The 21,952-nt window shown below is 34.3% G+C and overlaps 3 protein-coding genes across 3 annotated transcripts in view; 1 reads left to right on the forward strand and 2 right to left on the reverse strand.

Moving 5' to 3' along the window:
• The window catches only part of LOC115984375 (putative disease resistance RPP13-like protein 1), a 149,333-nt gene that overhangs the window by 101,651 nt on the left and 25,730 nt on the right, over positions 1 to 21,952 (forward strand). The window lies entirely within an intron of this gene.
• LOC115984660 lies at positions 3,187 to 3,807 on the reverse strand. Its single transcript, XM_031107682.1, has one exon. It carries the CDS (start codon positions 3,805 to 3,807, stop codon positions 3,187 to 3,189), a length of 621 nt encoding a protein of 206 aa, XP_030963542.1.
• On the reverse strand, positions 9,080 to 21,689 carry LOC115984661 (potassium channel AKT1-like). The gene is made up of 6 exons (XM_031107683.1): positions 21,618 to 21,689; positions 20,481 to 20,624; positions 10,364 to 10,558; positions 10,180 to 10,255; positions 9,467 to 9,940; positions 9,080 to 9,369 (listed from the first exon to the last, which is right to left on the reverse strand). The coding sequence occupies exons 1-6, from the start codon at positions 21,687 to 21,689 to the stop codon at positions 9,080 to 9,082; spliced, it is 1,251 nt and encodes a 416-aa protein (XP_030963543.1).

The following is a 21,952-nucleotide window of genomic DNA, read 5'->3' on the forward strand; positions in this document are numbered from 1 at the left end:
AGACTATAAGAACTTCAAAATGTGATTGTAACATATTTGTCTTGACAAATATGGCAGGATATTTGACCATATTTGACAAGCTGCACGTGGAACCTAGTGCAGACTTGTGGCTTCCATTATCTCATTTTTTAGATTAAAAATCACTTCTCAGTCTTAGTGAGAGAAGTTCTTTTGATTGAACAAGGTAGGTTAGCTTCACACTGTGCTACCATTCTTACCATTTACCTTTGCTCTTCTCAAAAGAGGAAAGCCGAAATTACTTATAGTACAATTAAGAAATGGAATAAAAATAGTAAAAAATGGTATTGAACTCATTAGAAGTAATCAGCTGTGTAATGCTTATCCATATAATTATCTAAATGCCACATTCCAGATGTAACAGACACGTCACATGTGGGTTTGTAATGACATCCCCTGCTGGAGTTTTTAATCATGAAGAAATCAACTAATGGAGCCTTTTCCGCTGGAGGTCCCTGCTTGGAATTCTTGTTTTGTTGTCTATAATGAAAACTATGTTGGCTTGCAAGTCTTGGAACACAAAAACATCCATGCTAGACGGATCATGCTATTAAAGGTGGTAAGCTCATCTTGTTCCAACAATTTGTAATTACTTAAAAAATTCATCATCACTCTTTCTTACTATTTCTGGAATATTTTGGTGCTTGATACTGACAAGTTATATGCCTCTGTTTGTCTTATTTATTTATTTTATTCCTTTTATGTTATTTGTACCCATGACCTTGCTTCATATGACCAAACAGCCGTCGTTCGTTCTGTTATCCAAACATATTTGCTATACTACCACAATGGCATGGACATTTTGTATATTTCTTATGCACCTATTTAAATGAAGTGTACATTATCAGGTCAACAAACTACCTCTCTCTGAGCTTTGGGAATTGATGGTGGATGGAAAAATGTCAGTCCTCTCTAGAATTTTGGTTATTTCTTCTCTTCCACACTCTAGAGAGTTCAAAAGGCTCAGCACATCACTGTTCTCGTTGTCCTTGCAGTCCTCATCTGTAGGGGATGTGAAACTCCGTTGTTACTATCTATAATCTAAATTTCCTATGCTGAAATTGTGACGCATGAGGTATAGAGGGGGAAACTTTCCCAAGATGGCTTAGGTGCTTGTTCCATGAAAGATTAGGGCCATTCTTGAGGTTCCGTCATGTCACTACCAGCAATTACCTGTATGTGTTTTCAAACCAAAGTGTGCTCGGTGGTTTAGTTTTGTTCAATTGAGTTGTGTTTCTTACATAAAATTTGGTCCTCCAATCCTGAATGATTTTTAAATTCAAACTATTTTGCAGGTTTTCAAACACGATATGTGCAACATGTAGGCTCCCAACAATAACATACCTGACAATTGCTTGACATCATCCTATTGATGAATATAATATCTTATAGGCTTGGTTTTAAGATCTAAGGTGGCTGCTACCAACCAAATTTGGCCTTCTACAACCAAAGCTTCCAAAGAGCCAAACTTACATCCAACAAGCAGCAATGATATCTGTCCTGCTAGCCTGTTCTATTGAACTTCATATCAAGTTTGGACCTCCATGTGTGAATTGGTACAATGAAGAGCAATGGAGAGAACTGTGTAGCTCCAGTTTTCAGATTCAAAATTTGATTGGAAACATATTGCTTAGGCAATTTATGTAATATCAATTGTGATTATTGCATATCAAGAATTTGACCGTTTTCTAAATGAATTTGATTGGATGTACTCTGAAATATTCTTGAATTTATATTTTGTCGGTACTTTTCCAATGCTATTGAGATTTCATTAGGAATCTTGGAAACAGAGACATACAATCGACTCAACTAAACCTGATTAACATTTTGGCAATGAAAAATTATATTTTGAAAATAAGAATACAAGACTAAAGATTTTCCTGGCAACACTACAGTGAAAAGCCTTTCAGATGGTTCTATTGAGAACATGATTTGCTAAACCCCAAAAGTTGAGGGTTAGTGATCAAAAACAATTACAGACATAATACTACACCAAAAACAATATCATTGAGTAATTAGATGCTGCGAAGAAGTGTAAACTGTGTAACTAATCTACTTCACAAAATTCTAGTGCTAAAACTCCACCTTTTGTTACATACTGAACTCTTCTACTCCCCCACTAATCTCCCACTCTAGTGCTTCTATTATACACTAAACACTTGAACTCCAACCCCTAAAAGAGTATGTTTCTCTTTCCAAAGACTGTGAGCCTCTGGAGTTTGGACAAATGCAAACAATAACATGTTCCTCACATACTCTGCTGCCCAAGCTATTTCCACATCTTTACATCTCACATATTTGTCATATAAAAAATCTTTTCAGCAGAATTTTCCAGTTACTTGCTGTATAAGCACATTCAACAAATAAATGGTGAAGAATTCCCCAAGTTTGGTTCCAAACACACTCGCCATTTTTAGATGAAACATGCCTACAAGTAGTAACAGTGCCTAAAAATTGACATCATTACTGGTTTCTTCTATCTAAAAGAAATTCCAAGAATCTGCAGATATATATAGCTTCCAATAGCATCAGGTAACCAATTATACCATCCTCTTCCTCCTAAGTTACCATTGGTAGACGTTCTTCTTAAAGTATGCAAGCTGTTTGGATCCAATATTTAATGGGTATGTGTGACCTGCATAAGCATCAAATTTAGAGATGTTCAAGCACAGAATGCTGACATTATATTCTGCAGTTCAACAGAGTATAACTTGATGATGTAAAAGAACCCAGGAGATAAAAAGGCTAAAACTTTGAAACATTGTGTCCAGTACCACAATTGAAGTAAAGAGAAAGGAATACACCATATGTGAAAGTTTTATCATTTTTCCTCCTTTGTCGACAGCACAATAAGAACCTACCATTGTAAGCGAGAATCTAATATCTAGCATATATGTTGTGTGTGTGTATAAATCAAACTGGAATTTGAAAAAGAAAACAAAACTCACCAGTAATAGTCTTACTCTTATATGATGACTATGCAAGCTATTGGATTATCTTGGGTCAAAAATCTTCTGCTTTCTCCTCTTTAAGCAGCTGCTTAGCATATAATAGCGGTAGATCCATAGCACAGCACAGCTAGCAGGCAGACATTTCTTCTTAAGAGGATGGGAATCTTTGGCAGGATCATCAGATACTTTACGAAGATGATAATCTGCAAAACAATGGCTACACAAATGCATGCAGATGGAACTTTTTCAATCCAGGAAAGTGGTGAGGCAATTTTGTTAGCTTAGGATAGTTGTGAATCTCAATATCCCTCCCTTCAACTCCAGAAGAAGACCACTCCTCCCATTGTAACATGCTATCAAACTCTAAAGTCTCCAAGGATGGAAAAGGCATAGCAGAAGAACACCCATCCCCGCAGAACTCAATCCCTATTATTTTTATTCTATCCATTCCTTCAACTGTGAGGTTTTTGAGAGAGGGTAGTTGCCCAAGTGGTGGTAGAGAACTACAATTTCTACAACTATTAAGTGTCAGAAGAATCTGATTAGATTCAGCTTCCAGCTTGCATCTCAGAGTTTCAGTAGCAAGCTCATCCAATATGTCCTCTGCATCATAAAGAGCATCTCTAGCCATGTGCAGCCACTTCTCCACTGGAGGGCTATGGAATTGCTTCTCCTCAGCATTATTAAGCAATGCAGTGACAGTCAACAATGTGATCTTCAGCTTTTCCAGCAGGTCATCAAACTTCTGTTCTGTTAGTTGTAAGTCTATGAACTTGTGGGAAGCCATTCTGTCAAACAGCACTTGAAGGAAAGCAGAGAGAAAAACCTCTCCAACCATGATTATCAAACCAGATACCAAAAACAAGAATAAAGAAAGACAATGCAAAGAGAAGTGGAGATGAAAATATGATACAATGATTGTTTTTGTTGACCTTACTAATTTAAATCCCTTAATATCTAATATTGTGTAGCAAATAAATAAAAATTTTAATCTCTTTTTTTTTTTTTTTTTTTTTTTTTTGTGATAATTAGGCTGCCACTAAGCAAAAGAGGTCACCCTTCTCTTTAAATAATTGAAAGATACCAAAAATGGTGACATAGTAATCCAAAACTAAATATATTAATTGTTCAATGCAAAATGAAGCAGTCAAACAAGACTATTCCAATGGTGGTTCAAAAAGTCTCAAGCAAACACAAGTCTCATGCTTCTGTTTTTGGAGTTCTTGCCAGTATAAATAAAAAAGAGAGTTCCAAAAAATACGAAGAAGAAGAAGACCAGTGGTGGAAAGTACCACTATAAGTTAGCTAACAGTCACTGGTCAAAGCATATGTATCACAGAGGGCAGATTTAGATGCTGCAAACAAAAATAATGAGTCTGTGTAGTCAGGACTAATACAAACTAAAACATGCCCCCCATGGATTTAACACCTTACAAGACGTATAAGCACTTTTTAACAAATAATTAAAAAATCCCCAAGTTCACTGCCCAAAAACAATTCTTGCCTCTTCTAATCTACCAAAGACTTACAATTGAACATGTCACAAGTCAATTAGGAAATTCAATTTCATATTAGGTGCTTCTCATTTTAAAAATTTTAATTGGTAATACCCCAACTTAAGGGAAAATACCCTTTTAATCACAAACACAAATTCTAATTAATTATTTTCTTTTGATCATCATATCCAATGAAAAGTTCAAACCTGTAATTGGGCATTTCAGTTTCCCATATGCATCTTCAATTTTACATAAAAATATTTAAATCGTCAAAAGCCTCAAATTTGGTCAAAGTCTTAGCAATTTTACTTATTTGACTTCCCTCGAAATTTTTATGATTCCCCCCAATTGAAGTTATAAAACCCAAATTATATGCTCCAATTACATTGTTTTCAATCCAGTTTAATGAAACCACTACCAGATTAAAAAGGCCTAATATAATGTTGAAAATTAATCCTTTTTTTTTAAGAGTCCTTTTTTTTTTTTTTTTTTAAGAAAGAGTTTTAACCTATGACGTCCGCTCCTGATGATAGCTCTTTATCATTAGACCAAGACACCAATCAGTTTTTGGTGTAGGCGGGGATTGAACCCCAGATATCTTATACAACCATCAGAGACTTTACCAGTTGAGCTAACTGGAACTCACATTGAAAATTAATCCCTAAACCCAATTAGATCACTATAATGTGATCATTGCAGTCACTGACCAAACTAAGGGTTATAATCATCAACTATGAACCTTAATCATTAAATTTAGTGGAACAATAGCCAAAAAAAAAAAAACCCCTTAATTTAGTGTGTAAACTAAACCCTAAAAAAGCTATTATTTTTTTAGATAAAAAAATAAAATATATAAATTAAATTAAATTAATATTTGGCTCAATGTACAGTTATGATTAATTTGGAAGAAATTATAAGTGGAGCAGAAAATACCCAAATTAATCTAAGAATCTCAACCTAACCCCAACTTTGAAAGAAAACTCTTGATTAAAAATAAATTGAGTAAAACAATGATTAAGAACCGATTGGACAAAAAAAAAAAAAGGGAAGTTTGACCCAATGGAATCCTCGGCCTTATGTGACATATTTCTGATGCTTCTCCGCTAAGACAAAGCGTGGTAAGAGGAGTAACACTCTTAATATGAACACACTTTTTAAGAGCCCATATGGTTTAATTCCATTGGAACACATTTTAAGAGTCCAACCCATGTAACAATATACTTTAAAGAATATTAAGCAGTATTCACAAAAGGAATATATATATATATATATATATATATATATATATATATATGTATATGTATATATATTAAATGGGTATACACACATATATATTTTAAATGGGTATTTTGTGAAATTTGATTTAAAAATGGTTTTTTTTTTTTTTTTTTTACATAATAGAAATTCTACTTTAATTTAATCTAAGTGTATATGTGTGTAAAATTCCCTTTTTAATTATAAGTAGAATGACCATCGTGCTAAGGGTGTGCGGTGATAGTATTTTGGGAAATTCTTATTATGCTATAATGACCATTACATCGTACCAAACGTGTCCTTTGTATTTAAACCAAACCCTAAAAGCAAAGATTTAAATTTTAATAATTAATTAAAAAATAATATTCGGCTCAATTTATAGTTTAAATCTCCAATCTAAAATCTCAACTACATGGTTTAATGATAGTTGGAAGAAATTAAATTGGAACAAAAAAAACCAAAATTAGGGCATTTAACCCAACCTTAACTTTGAAATTTCCTTAATTCCCACAAGATCAATCTAATTTAAGAAAAATTGAAATCAACTATTGAAATAAGAGTCTTGATTAAAATATCAGAGAGTAAGAGAGGCAAGGAAATAGAAACGGTTCCAAAGGTTCTATTAAGACAACGCAATTTAGAATTATCATATAGTTATTTGCCAAATGTCCATGCAATTAGCGACGGGGCTATTCCCTAGGCTCATAGGCTTTAGGGGGCAACCCTTTAAAATATATTATACACTTACCACCTCTTTAGAATATCATTAATCATTGTAAAGGTCATAAAAAATTTATAAATTTAAAATATTATTTATTTCTGAAAACTTAATTAGGATTGGCTTGTTACCATATTTTCTCTCTCCACTAGATTTTTTTTATATTATTTTTATATAAATAGGTTCCAATTAACTCAATTCGAAAAGTCTCTTAACAATCGTCATAAGTTGAAATGATCTCTAAAATCAAAAAACAAAAAAATACATGCATGGTTTAATATTATTTATACGTTTACACTTTTTATTTTATCAGGTATATGTTTACTCTTTAAAAGAAGGATTGTTTTTGCCAAATATTACTTGAAACTTGAGTTTGGTAAACTCGATATAACTAAATAAATTTGGATAGAGTTTTCTTAGTAAATTATTTTTGTAAAAACAGAATATTTGAAAGGGGGGGGTGGGGGTAAAAAGGAAAATGGATTTACTGGGGCTAAGGTCAAGGCAAGCTGTGTTCCTTTCTTAGGCTGCTCTTACTAGAGGGCAAAATCACTCGCTCAAACTGGACTGTACCTATATAAACAGTAAAATTATTTAATTATTAGGCGATGTGGGATCAATATGCATGCTTTAAGTTTTTTTTTTTTTTTTTTTTTTTCAAAGGTGCTTTACTCGCTTAAATTTTGATGGGGAAGTTACAATTTTGATTCTTATTTTAAAAGTAATTCTTCATTTGATTTTAAAATACACATTGATAATTATAGTAAAACAGTCATTATTGTTACAAATTATATTCCATCTCAAGCAAAAAAAAAAAAAAAATTTCTATTCCATGCTTGCCATGTGATTAAAAATCAATTACTATCATTTTAGACTATATATAAACTGCTCTATCTTTTTACAATTTTTCGACTATGTTTTACCAGAATTTGGAAACGATGCTCAAATCTTTTGTACTTCAATTTTCTCTAAGGTTCTCGATTTATTATTATTATTAAAGCTTAATCCATTATATTTTCTTTTCTTTTTTTAATTTTTTATTGATAGTATAATGCAGTTGCTCTAGCCTCTAGTGCCTTACTAAAGAATAAATAAAATATCAAGTGGTATTCATAGAAAAATCTCAATATAATAGCTAATCCCAAATCTAGGCAAATTAAGGAGGATTGCAATAGGTTTAGTTAGTGTAAAATTTAGACACTTTATAAATTATCATGATTAGTCTTTTAAATATCCATAGCAAACATTATAGTTTTGGGATTAAGATTTTGTTGTTGTTAATGTTAATATCTTTCATGATAGATATAAAATGAATTTGATATTTATGAAAAAGCAATTTTCATCCCTGAGAGTAAAACCTGATCAATGTTTTTCATTATAGTGTTGAAATTTTGAGAACTTAAAAGAGGAATGCAAGTACTGCTATCCTAATCATGCTTTCTAAATGTGTAAAACAAGTATTTTTAAAACTAAATAAAGCGGTGCTTATAGGCCAGCAGAATAGTATTGTACACTAAATAGTAGATCAATTCTATTGCACATTTCTTCAAATGTAAAGCAAGTAATTCTACTATATTAGTTTGTTAATGGACCCGAAATATCAATAAAGGACTCGCAAAATATGGAGATATTTAACAAAATTATAATTGCATGACGAACCCAAACCTCAGAAGACGTGGAAAAACTGGTCTATATATCTCCTCTGTTAATGTCATTGTGCAACTTGCTCAAGGCCCTGGCTGCCAATTTCAGTTGCAACCTATTTTATAAGACATTTGCTAGCTGCAAATCACATCAGGAAACTTTTTGGTTTGGTTGGTTCCTAACAGCTGCACAAGGAGTGTAAAGGCTTGGTTGCTGAGACTGCTAAGTCTTTACTTAGACTCGTAAGGATCTAGGCTATTTTGTTTTCTTATACTTGTTCATTTTGATGCTTGCAAGTACTAGCTCCGTGATTGTTTCCTCTTAATTGTTAATATATCAGGAAAAGAAGTGTAAAAGGTGGTACCAAGGTGCAAGCTATTTCAGTTAACTCAAAGTATTTCATGACATACAGAACTGACATTATTCTGTATCGTTAGTAGATTATTGTGAAGGAATATGAATGCCCATTAGCATGTGGAAATTAAAGTTCAATGTAGCAGTAATTGGAGAAATTTTAACAGTGAAGAATGCTAACCCTATGGGGTGCCAGAATAGGGTCCATGGGTTCCCTTTATTAGAGCTTTGTTTCTATTTATTTTTGTTTCAAATTGGTCAGGTGCTTTTTTACCTTGGAAAATTATACAGTTACCCCATGGGGAATTAGCATTTGCCAATTTAGGGTGTGAAGTGTGAACATAGCTCCCTAGCATGAAGAATGATAAGCAGTGTGAGAAATTGTGGAGTTCACACCTGCTAGCTAGAGTGACAACTATTTGTCCACAAAGAGGGGTAAGTTGCTGGAAAACTTGTGCTACTTCCATGGAGTTTCAAGACCTACTTGAGATTAGTGCTAAGAAATTTGGGATTGTGCCTGCTAAGGTTCTAACCATCACATTGAAGATTGCTAAATAAAAAAGGAGGAAAAAAATAAAGATAAAATTCAATCTATGCATGTACCAAAAGCATCCATTGGTTTGAGAGCTTTTGCTGTTAGATTCCTAAATTCCAAGATAACTGACAAAAATAAGATGGTCACCATCTCTAATGGCCTCTATATCATCAATTTCAGCTCCTTCTTTACTTAGGACCTTCGAAGGCAGGATCCCAAATTTCTTTGCAGCAATATCAAGTAGCTCTTGAAAACTCCCTGGAAGTAGCACAAGTTTTCCACTAGCTTGTTCTTTTTCTGGACAACTGATGGTCACTCTAGCAGCTTTACTTCCAGAGTCTCTAGCACTTCTTATCTGATTAGCAGGGAATAGAAAATCTTTCTCCTCAGTATGTGCAGCTGACATAATGCCAAATAGTGAGTTGTGGAAATTATTAGCCCTACGCCTTGGACGGGTTTGGCTCCATGATTCAAACGCTATTCCTTCGAAAGAGACTTCCGGGATAGAGGACTGATTGTTGGCTCACTATTAAATCTGCCAAGGAACTGATTGTCATTTCTCTGCTCGGCATTGCAATGAAGGATTGATTTTTGGGCTCTCCACTAGATTGGAAAAGTAGTTGAATGTCTTCATGTCCTTGTTGTTCGGCTAGAGCCCTTGGGGTCCAACCATAAAAGTCTGGTTTGTCAATATCAGCATCTTTGTCCAAAAGAAATCTTACTATTTCAGTATTGCCTTCACAAACTGCAATATGGAGAGCTGTGGTTCCATTGGACTTAGAACGCATAACATCTCCCCCTAGACGAATTATTTCCTTGAGCAACTTCAAGTTGTTTTGCTCAACAGCAGTGCATGCAAATTGACCAATGTCTCCGGAGTATAATTTTGCTCCATTTTCTAGTAACAGGTTGATCACCGGTTCATGACCACCCAGCATTGCCACCCACAGAGGCACATTCCCGTCTGAGTCTGCATACACAAAATCAAATTCATTGCCTTATATTACATATTGAATCAATCCCCAAAATGATCCATGCTTGGCAATAACCCAAATTCCAAAATCAAATGAAATAAATGGAAATTTAACTAAACTGCATTCTTAAAACAAAAACAAGCTATATCATTGTCCCACATGGTTAAGAGCAGAACATTGCAAGAATTAAAAACGGGAAAAAAGCAAAAGTTTAAGCTGTTGGGCTAGGAGGTACCTCTATTGTTAGGATCTGCCCCATATTCAAGTAATAGATGCACACAATTCTCACTTCCTTTGGCGGCTGCTATATGCTGATTTTACATAAAACAAGGGAAGAAATTTAAGAGAGAGTATCAGAATTCACATCATAAGATTAAGAAGTTGATGAATAAGATCAGAAGCGGAAGCATGTTACACACCAGAACTGTCCTGCCATTGCTGTCCAATTCATTTGGATCAAGACCCTGTTTCAAAAGCTGTTGTAACAAGAAGTCATCTCCCCTAGGAGCTGCAAAGCATAGACTAAGAGGTAGGTCCATTCTACCACGAGCTAGCATGTTCTCTGTCTCCACTAAAACTTGTGACATTATTGGGTCATTAAGATCTTTCAAATGCTGCCCACCAAGAAGAAAAGGCATGTAGCATATAATATGTTAAAGTTTGTCAAATGTATAATTAGAATTACTTCACATTACACAACTTCTTTATATTATACAAACCAGCATCTACTAAGCTTCATCAAAGACTAGGGAAATGGGATGAAAATCTTGTACCAAAAGGACACATGTTGAGGCTTCCAACAATAACATACCTCACAACCGCTTGACATCATCCTATTGATGAATACAATATTTATATGCTTGGTTTTAAGATCTAAGGTGGCTGATACCAACCAAATTTCACCTTCTACATCCAAAGCTTACACAGAGCTAAACTTACATCCAACAAGCAGCAATGATATCTGTCCTGCCGGCCTGTTCTTTCTAATTTCATATGAAGTTTGGACTTGTGTGTGAATTGGTAAAATGAAGAGCAATGGAGAGAATTGTGTAGCCCCAGTTTTCAGATTCCAGATTTGATTGGAAACATTTTGCTTAGGAAATTTATATCATATCAATTGTGATTGTTACATATAAAGAATTTGATCATTTTTTAAATGAGTTTCTTAGATTTCATTAGGAATCAAGGAAACTAGATTTCATTAGGAATCTAGGAAACGGAGACATACACTTAACTCAATTGAGCCTAATTAACATTTTAGCGACGGAAATTTATATTCCAAAAACAAGAAATACAAGACAAAAGATTTTCTTGGCAGCACTACTGTGTTGCTTAGCGATGGAAATTTATTCATCAAGGCTGATCACTCTTATAAAAGTAGAGCACCAATATTTTAAAAACTTTTATCCAAAATCATTTTAGTTAATTTCCAATTTTTATGAGAAGCTTGAAAATATGATAATGCAAACAAATAAAAAATATTTGGACTGCATCTAGCAATCAATTTGTTTGATACGTACGCATAGAAAAAGTAAAGATGAAAAAAAAAATTCAAATTCAAATTATTTGTCAGGAGGTTTTGATGATAAGATAACCACCAATGATTAAAAATAAAATTATGTAATATTTTCATGAAGTTGTGTAGTTGTATAAAACAATTAGGTTTCAAATCCCTGTCCCAACTATCGAATTATTAAAATTATTATTTTGGAATCTAAAATTGTAATTTTATTTATATAAAAAGTATATTCTGTAAAAACCAAGGACATTTGCATATTCAAATTTACAAGTGGGCCTAAAAAACCAAGGACATCCTCCATCCATAGATTCCATACTTAAGGAGTGTCCTGGGCCTAGGCATAATGGGCCTAGGATATAACGGGCCACTAAGAATATCCCAGCTATGAAACTGAAAACCATTCAATCCTTGCACAGTATCCTCTCAATCACAACACACTAATCAGAGAAAGACACCTCCTAATTTCATGTAACCATGGTGCCACGCCCTCAAACACCATTTTGCACACTATTAAGTCTAGGACACACCTAATTTCATATCCAAATAACTTGTCAAGCCATAATTGGTACATAATAAAATGGTGTTAGTGGTAGACTTACATGAAAGTGATTTTGCTCTTATCATAAGTTGACAACTTAATAGAATGTGAAATTGGATTTCTCCATAAAATTGTTGTTTCAAAACAAACACAATCTCAAACAGTAAAATTGAATTTTGAACACATGATTTTAAGAACAAATGTTAGATCCCAAATACAATTTAAATAATATTATTTATCATATTAACTTGCAAGCATGGCTATCTTTTAAAAAAAAAAAAATTATAGATACTACAACTTTTATTACATAATTCTTACAAGCTGTTGTGCAATAAATCATCAAAAAAAAATTAATTCAAAAAAAAGAATTCAAAATTTTATTTTTTTATATTGTTTAAAGTGTGGTACAATTATATTGTTGCCATTTCAATTAATAATAAGCTTTTTGTAATAAGTTTTTTCTTTTTCCGAAAACAAAGGTGGGTCAGTCACCAGTATTTCCCCTCAGCCTCTTTTTCTTGTGTATTGAGTCTTGAACCTAACTTTAGAAATTGGTACAAACTACAATCGCCATACTGATATTAGTCCTAATCTGGTGCAACTCACTGGCTCGCCCCATTCCATGTGAGGCTGCCAAGGTACTTTGTTTTGCACTATTACCAACTCTCATCTACTTATTGCTGTTAACTTTTGTAATTATTCACATGCATTGCTTTTCAATTCATTTGGTCACAACTAGGATATCCCTGATTTTATATTTTTTCTTCTGTCTTCCGTACTAATTGAAACTGACGTAATTGATGGTCAATTTCTGTACACTAAATTAATAATTGCATGCAATTTTTGGTATCCTTGACTCTTTAAATTTTATTAGAGAACAATAAAATCCTGGTGGTTGTTTAATTTATTGATTTGTTTTTGCAGAATAAACCTTAAATGAGCAACCGAGGTAGAGGCATTAATATTTTTCGGTTACTGGAGAAGGGACTTTAGTTTCTCATACATGAGTCATAGAAAATAAAAACAAGCAGTGATGCCAAAATAAGTGGAAAATCTGGCAAGAAGACTCGCATCCCGTGCATAAGAATCAATTATAAAGTTTTGGTGGGTGCTTAAACTCTTGATGAGACCCAATCCCTCGTTTCACTCCACACAAGAGATAGCTAGCAACACGACTCAATTTTATTGTCAATTTGTCAGGTACTTCTTTACAACCAGCTTAGTATCAAGTTACTTTACTGCTTCTTTTCTAAATGATTTTTAAAACTAATAAAACAGATATGAGATGTTTCGTGCTACATCCTGAAAATGTTAAGGGAAGGAATTCTTGTGTAGATTCACTTTAATTTGTCAACGAGTGCAACACAAGCCCAGCATTTATTTGGTGTAATATCAGAGCCTATTGTTCCTCTTGCATCAGTCACACTCCTAAATTTCAAATATGCTTCCAGGTCACATTCCAACTGGAGGGACCTGCAGCTCTATTCTGCTCCTTCATTTTGAGTCCATACTCCTGGTGGTACAACAAGAAAGTGGAAGATTGAGGGAATGACAAATCTCTGGGAGTTCAATTTTTATTCTTATTTTTCCTTAAGCTTATCTATTCAATGACTAACAGATCGATTCTTTTAACAGTTTACTCTATAAGAAGTTCAAAATGTGATTGTATCGTTTGTCTTGAGAAATATGGCAGGCTATTTAATCATATATGAGAAGAGGCAGATGGAACCTAGTGCAGACTTGTAGCTTCCATTATCACATTTTTTAGATTAAATTTCACTTCTCAGTCTTAGTGAGAGAAGTTCTTTTGATTGAACAATGCAGGTCAGCTTCACACTGTGCTTCATTCTTATCATTTACTGTTTCTCTTCTCAAAAGAGGAAATTAATGATCTATAATCATTATTGAATGCTTATCCATATAATGATCTAAATGTCACATATCTGATGTAATGGACACATCACATGTGGGTGAAATGGTCTATATAATGACATCCCCTGTTTCTCTGCTCGAGGAATGAAGAAATCAGCTATTGGAGTATTTTCTGCTGGAAGTCCCTGCTTGGAATTCTTGTTTTGTGGTCTATAATGAAAACTATGCGGGCCTGCAAGTCTTGCAACACCAAAAAAAAAAAAATCCATGCTGGATGGATCATGCAATTAAAGGTGGTAAGCTCATCTTGTTCCAACGATCTGTCATTATTTTCAGATTAGAGTAGCATTTATTGACACATCCTTTGTTACTAAAAATAATTTTTATCACTAGGGATTTGCCTGGAATCTTTTGGTGCTTGATACTGCCAAGTTATATGCCTTTGTTTGTCTTATTTATTTATTTTATTCCATTTATATTATTTGCATCAATTACCTTTCTTTATATGACCAAATAGCCAACATGCATGCTGTTAGCCAAACACATATGCTATACTACACAATGGCAAGAACATTTTGTATATTCCATATGCACCAGTTTAAATGAAGTATACATTATCAGGTCAACAAACTACCTCTCTCTAAGCTTTGGGAATTGATGGTGAACGGAAAAATGTCAGCCCTCTCCAGACTTTTGGCTCTTTCATCTTTTCCACACTCCAGAGAGTTCAAAAGGCTCAGCACATCTCTGTTCTTGTTGTCCTTGCAGTCCTCACCAGTAGGGGGTGTTAAACTCCGTTGTTACTATCAATAATTCTAAATTGTCGTATGCTGAGATAGTGATAGGAGAGGCATAGTGGGGGAAACTATCCCAAGATGTCTCACGTGTTTGTTCCATGAAAAATCAAGGCCATTCTTGAGGCTCTATGATATCAATACCAGCAATTACCAGTATGTGTTTTCAAACCAAATGTAGTCTGTGGTTGTCAATTTTGTTCATTTGAGTTGTGCTTCTAACATAAAATTAGGGCCTCCAATCCTGATTGACTTTTAGATCTTAACTATTCTGCAGGTTTTCAAACACAATATGTGCATAATGTTGAGGCTTCCAACAATAACGTAACTGACAACTGCTTTACATCATCCTATTGATGAATACAATAATTATAAGCTTGGTTTTAAGATCTGAGGTGGCTGCTACCAACCAAATCTGACCTTCTACAACCAAAGCTTCCAAAGAGCTAAACTTACTTCCAACAAGCATTAATGACATCTGTGCTGCCAACCTATTCTTTTTAACTTCATATGAAGTTTGGACCTCCATGTGTGAATCGGTACAATGAAGAGCAATGGATGGAATTCTGTAGCTCCAGTTTTTAGATTCTAGATTTAATTGGAAATATATCACTTAGGCAATTTATATAATATCAATGGTGATTGTTACATATGAAGAACTTGATCATTTTCTAAATGAGTCTACTCAGATGTACTCTGAAATATTCTTGAATTTGTATTTTGTTGGTACTTTTCCAATGCTATTGAGATTTCATTAGGAATCTAGGAAACAGAGATGTACACTCGACTCAACTGAGCCTGATTAACATTTTGGCAATGGAAATTTATATTTTGAAAACATGAATACAAGGCTACAGATTTTCTTGGCAACACTACTGTGTCGCACTGCTATGAAAAGCTCCAGTTGGTTGTATTGGGAAAAGGAAAGATTTAGTGATCAAAAACAGCTACAGACATAATACTACAGCAAAAATAGTATCACCGTGGAATTAGATCCCATGAAGAATTGTAAAGCAATTCTAATGCTAAAATTCAACCTTTTTTTTGACATATTGAACACTTCTACTCCCACCCCTAACATTCACTCTACTACTTCTGTTACACACTAAATACTTGAACTCCCACCCCTAAAAGAGTCTGTTTCTCTTTGACAGTAAGCCTCTGGAGTCTGGAAAAATGCAAATAATGACATGTTTCTCACGTACTCTACTGCCCAAGCTATTTCTTCATCTTTACATCTCACATCTTTGTCAAGTAAAACATCTTTTCAGTAGACTTTTTCCGGTTACTAGTTGTACGTGTAAGCACATTGAACAAATAAATAGTGAAGGCCAATTCATTTGGGTTGAGACCCCATTTCAACAACCGGAGCAGGTGATTTTGTTCAATACAAAATGAATAAGTCGTACAAGGCTGATGTCTATACAATGGGACTTCAAAAAGTCTCACGCAAACACAAGTCTCATGCTTCTGTTTCTGAGTTCTTGTTTGGTATAAAGAAGAGTTACCAAAGAGAGAGAGAGAGAGAGAGAGAGAGAGAGAGACTAGTGGTTTAAATAGTACTACTAGTTACCTAACAGTCACTGGTCCATCATTGACAACTCAAAACTTCTGTATCACAGAGGCATTATTAGATGCTGCAAATAGTGTAAACCCATCTGCGTGGCAAAATACTAAAGGTAACTTTACTACTTTTATTGCATACTGAAAACTTCTACTCCCACTCAAAAAAGAGTTTTATTCCTCAAAGTCCAAAGACAGTAGGCCTTTGTAATCAGGACTAATCCAAACTAATGCAGGCCCCTCATGTATTCTGTTGCCTAAGCTATTCCTTATCTTAACACCTTGGTCAATTATAGCATCTTTTCAGCCAGAACTTTCCAGGTACAAGAAGTATAAGCATATTCAACAAATAAATAGTGGACACTTTCCCCCAGTTCAGCCCAAAAACAATTCTTGTTTCTTCCAATCTACTGAAGACTTATAATTGAACATGCCACAAGTCAATCTACTTGTTACGGAATCATATATCAATAATGATGATAGATACTTTGCTGCTAAAGTTTAGTGTTTACAAGTGCTATCATTCTCTACCTATAGAAACATGAGGTAGTTACCTAATTTTGTTGGCAATTTGAAACACCTATGTTATTTGAATCTCAATTATACTTCAATTGAATGGTTACCGGATTCTGTATGTACTTGTATAATTTGCAAACCTTGTTAATATCAAGATGTAAGTTCCTCACTAAGCTGCCTACCAAAATGTCGAGATTAGTCAACTTGTGCCACCTTGATATAATTGAAACAAAATTGGAAGAGATGCCATTGCATGTGCATAAATTGATAAATCTCCAAAAATTAACTACCTTTATTGTGAGCAAACATAATGGATCTAGTATTAAAGGTTGAGCGAGCTTCATCATCTTTCTAGATCATCGACTATACTAAACTTGCAAAACGTTCAAAATCTTAGAGATGCTATGGAGGTTAATTTGAAGGATAAATGGTCTTTTTCTAAGTTGGTGCTGTGGAGGGGTCATGACAACTACAATTCAGAAAATGAAAGAAATGTGTATGAAGAATTACGCCTTGATACAAAATTGGAATCTCTCACCATTGAACATTATGGGGGTACAAGATTTCCAAATTGGTTTGAGGCTTGTTCACACTCTAATATGGTAACCATCTAGCTTAGCAATTTTTAAGTATTGCTTCTCCTTGCCTCCCCTTGGGCATCTTCCTGTACTCGAGACTTTTTATTGAAGGTTTTCATGTTGTATCACCTGTGGATCAAGAGATCTATGGGAATGGATCTTCTACAATTAAGCCATTTAAATCTCTTGAAATATTAAGCTTCAAAGACATGCCAGAGTGGCAAAAATGGTTTTTATTTGAAGGCAAGGATGAAGATAAATACAAAGGTGCAATTTTCTCTGCTCTCCAAGAGCTTTGCATAATTAAATGTCCTAAGCTAAGCACAATCAACTTCCCTCTTTAATCAAACTTCAAATTGAAAAATGTCATCAGCTTGTTACTTCAATTCCTATAGCTCCAGATCTCCTTAGAATGCAATTAAGTGATTGTGATAAAGTGCTGTTAAAGCAATTACCACCTATGCTATGTCAACTCACGATTGGAGGATACCACATCCTGCAGTCCTTTGCGGAGCTTTTAACGTCTCTCCCAGGAGGTGGTCTACCTACTGCATTAAACTCACTTGAAATCCATGGAACAAATGAACAATTCAGTTGCCAAGGGGTCATTACTATCCTTCACTTGAAAGATTGCAGATACATGATGATTGTAATTCATTGTGGTCTTTTCCATTAGAGTTCTACCAAAATCTCAAACTTCTTAGAGTGAATGCAAGTGAAAATCTTGAATCTCTTTCGATATTTGAGGGATCTCACCAGGATCTTACTTCTCTTGCCCAGTTGGATATCTGGTTTTGCCCTAATTTTGTATCCTTTCTTTGTGGAGGATTGTTTGCCCCAAATTTGACAAAAAAATTTATCCATGAATGTGAAAAGTTAAAGTCACTGCCTGAAAGGATGAACACCCTCCTCCCATTTCGAGTCTTTGCAATTGTATGCTTGTCCAAAACTCTAGACAAGACCCGATCCCCTGTTTTGTCATCCACACAAGGTTGCTAAAGATTTCTTCCTCGCATCTACCAACTATTTATGAAAAATTTTGGTGCGTGATGCTGCCAAGTTATATGACTTCTTTTTGTTTGGTTTATGTTATTTGCATCCACAAGCTTGTTTGATATGACCAGAAAACCATCATTCATTTTGTTATCTAAACATAAGTTCTATATCACTGCAATAGCAGGGAATAAATTGTATATCCCATGTATGCCATTTTAAATCAAGTTTACATCATCAGATGCAACAACCAATCTCTATTTGAGCTTTGGGAATTGGTGTTGAACAGGAAGAAGTAAAGTCCTCTCTTGACTTCCAGTTCTTTCTTGTCTTTCTAACTCTGGAGAGCTCAAAAGGCTCAGCAAATGACTGCTCTTACTGTCTTGTAGTCCTCACCAGTAGGGGCTGCCCAACACCCTCTTTTACTATCAAGAATATTAAATTGTCCTTGCTTTACATGTTCCTTCATCCCAAAATCTTAACTAGTTTATGACTACGTCGCTTTTCAAATCTTGGTCGATTATAGCTTCTTTTCAGCAAAACTTTCCTGGTACAAGATGTTTAAGCACATTCAACAAATAAATAGCGTATACTTTACCCAAGTTCACTGTCAAAAACACTTCCTTGCCTCTTCCAATCTCTACCAAAGACTTACAATTGAACATGCCACAAGTCAATTAGAACATTCAATCTCATATAGGTGCTTCCCATTTAAAAGAAGAAAAAAAAAATGGTAAGAACCCCAACATAAAGGGAAATCCCCTCTTAATAACAAACCAAAAAAATCTAATTAATCGTAAGTTTTTTGATCATCATATCTAATAAAAGGTTCAAACCTGTAATTGGGTATATCAGTTTCCTATATGCACCTTCCATTTTACATAATAAATAAAAATAAAAAATTATCCTGATTAGTATTCTTTTTTTTTTTTTTTTTGATAAATAAAACTTATTGTAAATATGTAGATACTTTCCTGCCATTGGTTGTAAATATGTAAATATGTAGTTTTTGTTGTAGGCGAGGCTTGATTAGTATTCTAAAAATCTGGAAGGAGGGTGTGATAGGTTGATAGTCAATGTAATTTTTTTTTTTTCCAGGAATCGGAGTATAATACATGTGAATTATCTTGATTAGTATTCTGAAAATCCACAGCCAACATTTAATGCAATTATAATGTTAATGTCATTCCTGATAGTATAGGTAATTATGAAAAAACAATTTTCATCCTTGAGAGTAAAGCCTGTGCAATAGTTTTCAAAGTAGTGTTGAAGTTTTGAGAATTTTGAGGAAGGCAATTACTGCTGTCTAAATCTTGCTTTCTGAACGTGTCAAACAAGCAGTTTTAAAACTAATGAAACAGTGCTTATAGGCCAGCAAAGTAGTTTTGTACACTAATAGCAAATCAGCTCTATGCACATTTCTGCAAATGTAAAGCATGTAATTTTACCATATTAGTTTCTTAGTGGAGCCAGAACATCAATAGGAACTTGAATAATATAGAGATATCTAATGAAATTATAACTACATAAAGAACCCAAACTTCAGAGGATATGGAAAACTTGGCCTACATATCTTAGGTAATGCCATTGTCCAACTTGCTCAAGGCCCTGCCTGCCAATTTCAGTTGCAACCTATTTTAGATGACATTTGCTACCTCCAAATCACATTTTGGTTTTGTATGGTTCCTAACAGCTGCTACTGGAGTGTATAGGCTTGGCTACAGAGGATGTTAATTCTTTTATCAGCCTCTTAAGGATCTAGACTAATATGTTTTCTTATCCTCGTTCATTATGATACTTGCATTGTACTATCCTTGTGACTGTTTCCTCTTAATTGATAATGCATCAGGAAAAGTGCAACTAGTGTTACCAAGGTGCAAGCTATTTCACATAACTGAAAAGTATTTCAGGAGACATATAGAACTGACATATTCTATATTGTTCGTAGATTATTGTCAAGGAATAATCTAAATGACCATCTCCCAACATTGTCTTTTAAACCAAGATTCAAGAACATCTTTATATTTGGCCATCAATTCAAACTTTTTTTTTTTTGATAAGTGCCATCAATTCAAACTTCTCATTAACTTTTTTCAATTTTCATGCTATCCCTGTATAAGATGGAGTGCTGCAAGGCATGGAAATAGGGTTCCAGTTACATACCCGATTTGGGCCAGCCTTAGATTCAGTTTCCAGCTTACATCCCAAAGTTTCAGTAGCAAGCTCATCCAATATGTCATCTGCATCATAACGAGCATCTTTAGCAATGTGCAAACACTTCTCCACTGCAGGGCTATGGAATTTCTTCTGCTCAGCATCATTAAGCAATGCTTTGACATTTTAATTGTAAGAAAAAAATCCCCACCCCCCCTCCCAAAAAAAAAAAATTCATTATGATCTTTCCTTGTCCAGTGATAATTGATCAGCTGGTTTCAAAAGGTCTGAATGGTTTTTCTTTATTTTTTAAAAATATCCCTCCTCCAAGCCTCAATGTGGGAAAATAAAGAAGGGAGAACGACAAATTAAGCAGATAATGGGAATATATTACTTGGATTAATAAGATATTGTTGCACAAGTGAATTAGGAACTGGAGCAGGTTCCTTTGTACAATACAAAATGAATTAGTCAAACACAAGTCTCATGCTTCCATTTCTAGAGTTCATGACTGGTATAAAAAAGAGTTAAAAAAAAAAAAAAGGAAAAAAAGAGACCAGTGGTGGTTTACAAAGTACTACTAGTTACCTAACAGCCACTGGTCCATCATTGACAATTCAAAACTTCCATATCAAACAGATGCTTTTTTTTTTTTTTTTTGGATAAATAACAAAAATATTAGAACAAGAAAAAGAAGTAAAAACAGAGCACCAAACAAACAAAGAGTGGAGGAGGAGAGATTTAATCTCAAGAATCGACCGTTCCGTTGCCTCAAAGCATCTAGTGTAAATCGTGTTAAATTACACAGATGCATTATTAGATGCTACAAGTAAACCCATCTGCTTGCCTCTTCCAATCTACCGAAGACATACAATTGAACATGCCACAAGTCAATTAGAACATTCAATTTCATACAAGTGCTTGCCATTTAAAAAAAAAAAAAATTGGTAAAACTCCAATATAAGGGAACAACCCCATTAAATAACAAACCAAAAATCTAATTAATCATAAGTCTTTTTGATCATCGTATCCAATAAAAAGTTCAGACCTGTAATTGGGTATAATCTACTACATGTATCTTCAATTTTAATGTAAGCTGATGTGAATGTGCTGCGCTGCTCTGATAAGACAACGGAGACCACGTACGCTTTTCCTGGCCATGGCAGGTACTCGTGGACACACGAACACATCTGTAGCAGCCACATTGTATAACCCCATTGGTGTCAGCGCTAACCATCTTCCATACCACCTTAATGCCCCAATCTTTAGTTTTTAGCACTGGGTCACAACTTCACAAGCCTGCGCAACCAAGCTCGGCAATCTCGTTGCCTCTAATCCTACAATATAACGAGTAAACTAGTTTGATTATTAGGCAATGTGGGATTGGCATGTTTGGTTCTTTAAATAGACCCAGACAGTGGTTCTATAATTTTCTCTTTTTTGTTAATACAGGAACCTCTTTTTTTTTTTTTTTTTTTCTT

The sequence above is a fragment of the Quercus lobata genome, chromosome 4, assembly GCF_001633185.2.
Source record: "Quercus lobata isolate SW786 chromosome 4, ValleyOak3.0 Primary Assembly, whole genome shotgun sequence".
NCBI classification, from domain to species: Eukaryota; Viridiplantae; Streptophyta; class Magnoliopsida; order Fagales; family Fagaceae; genus Quercus; species Quercus lobata.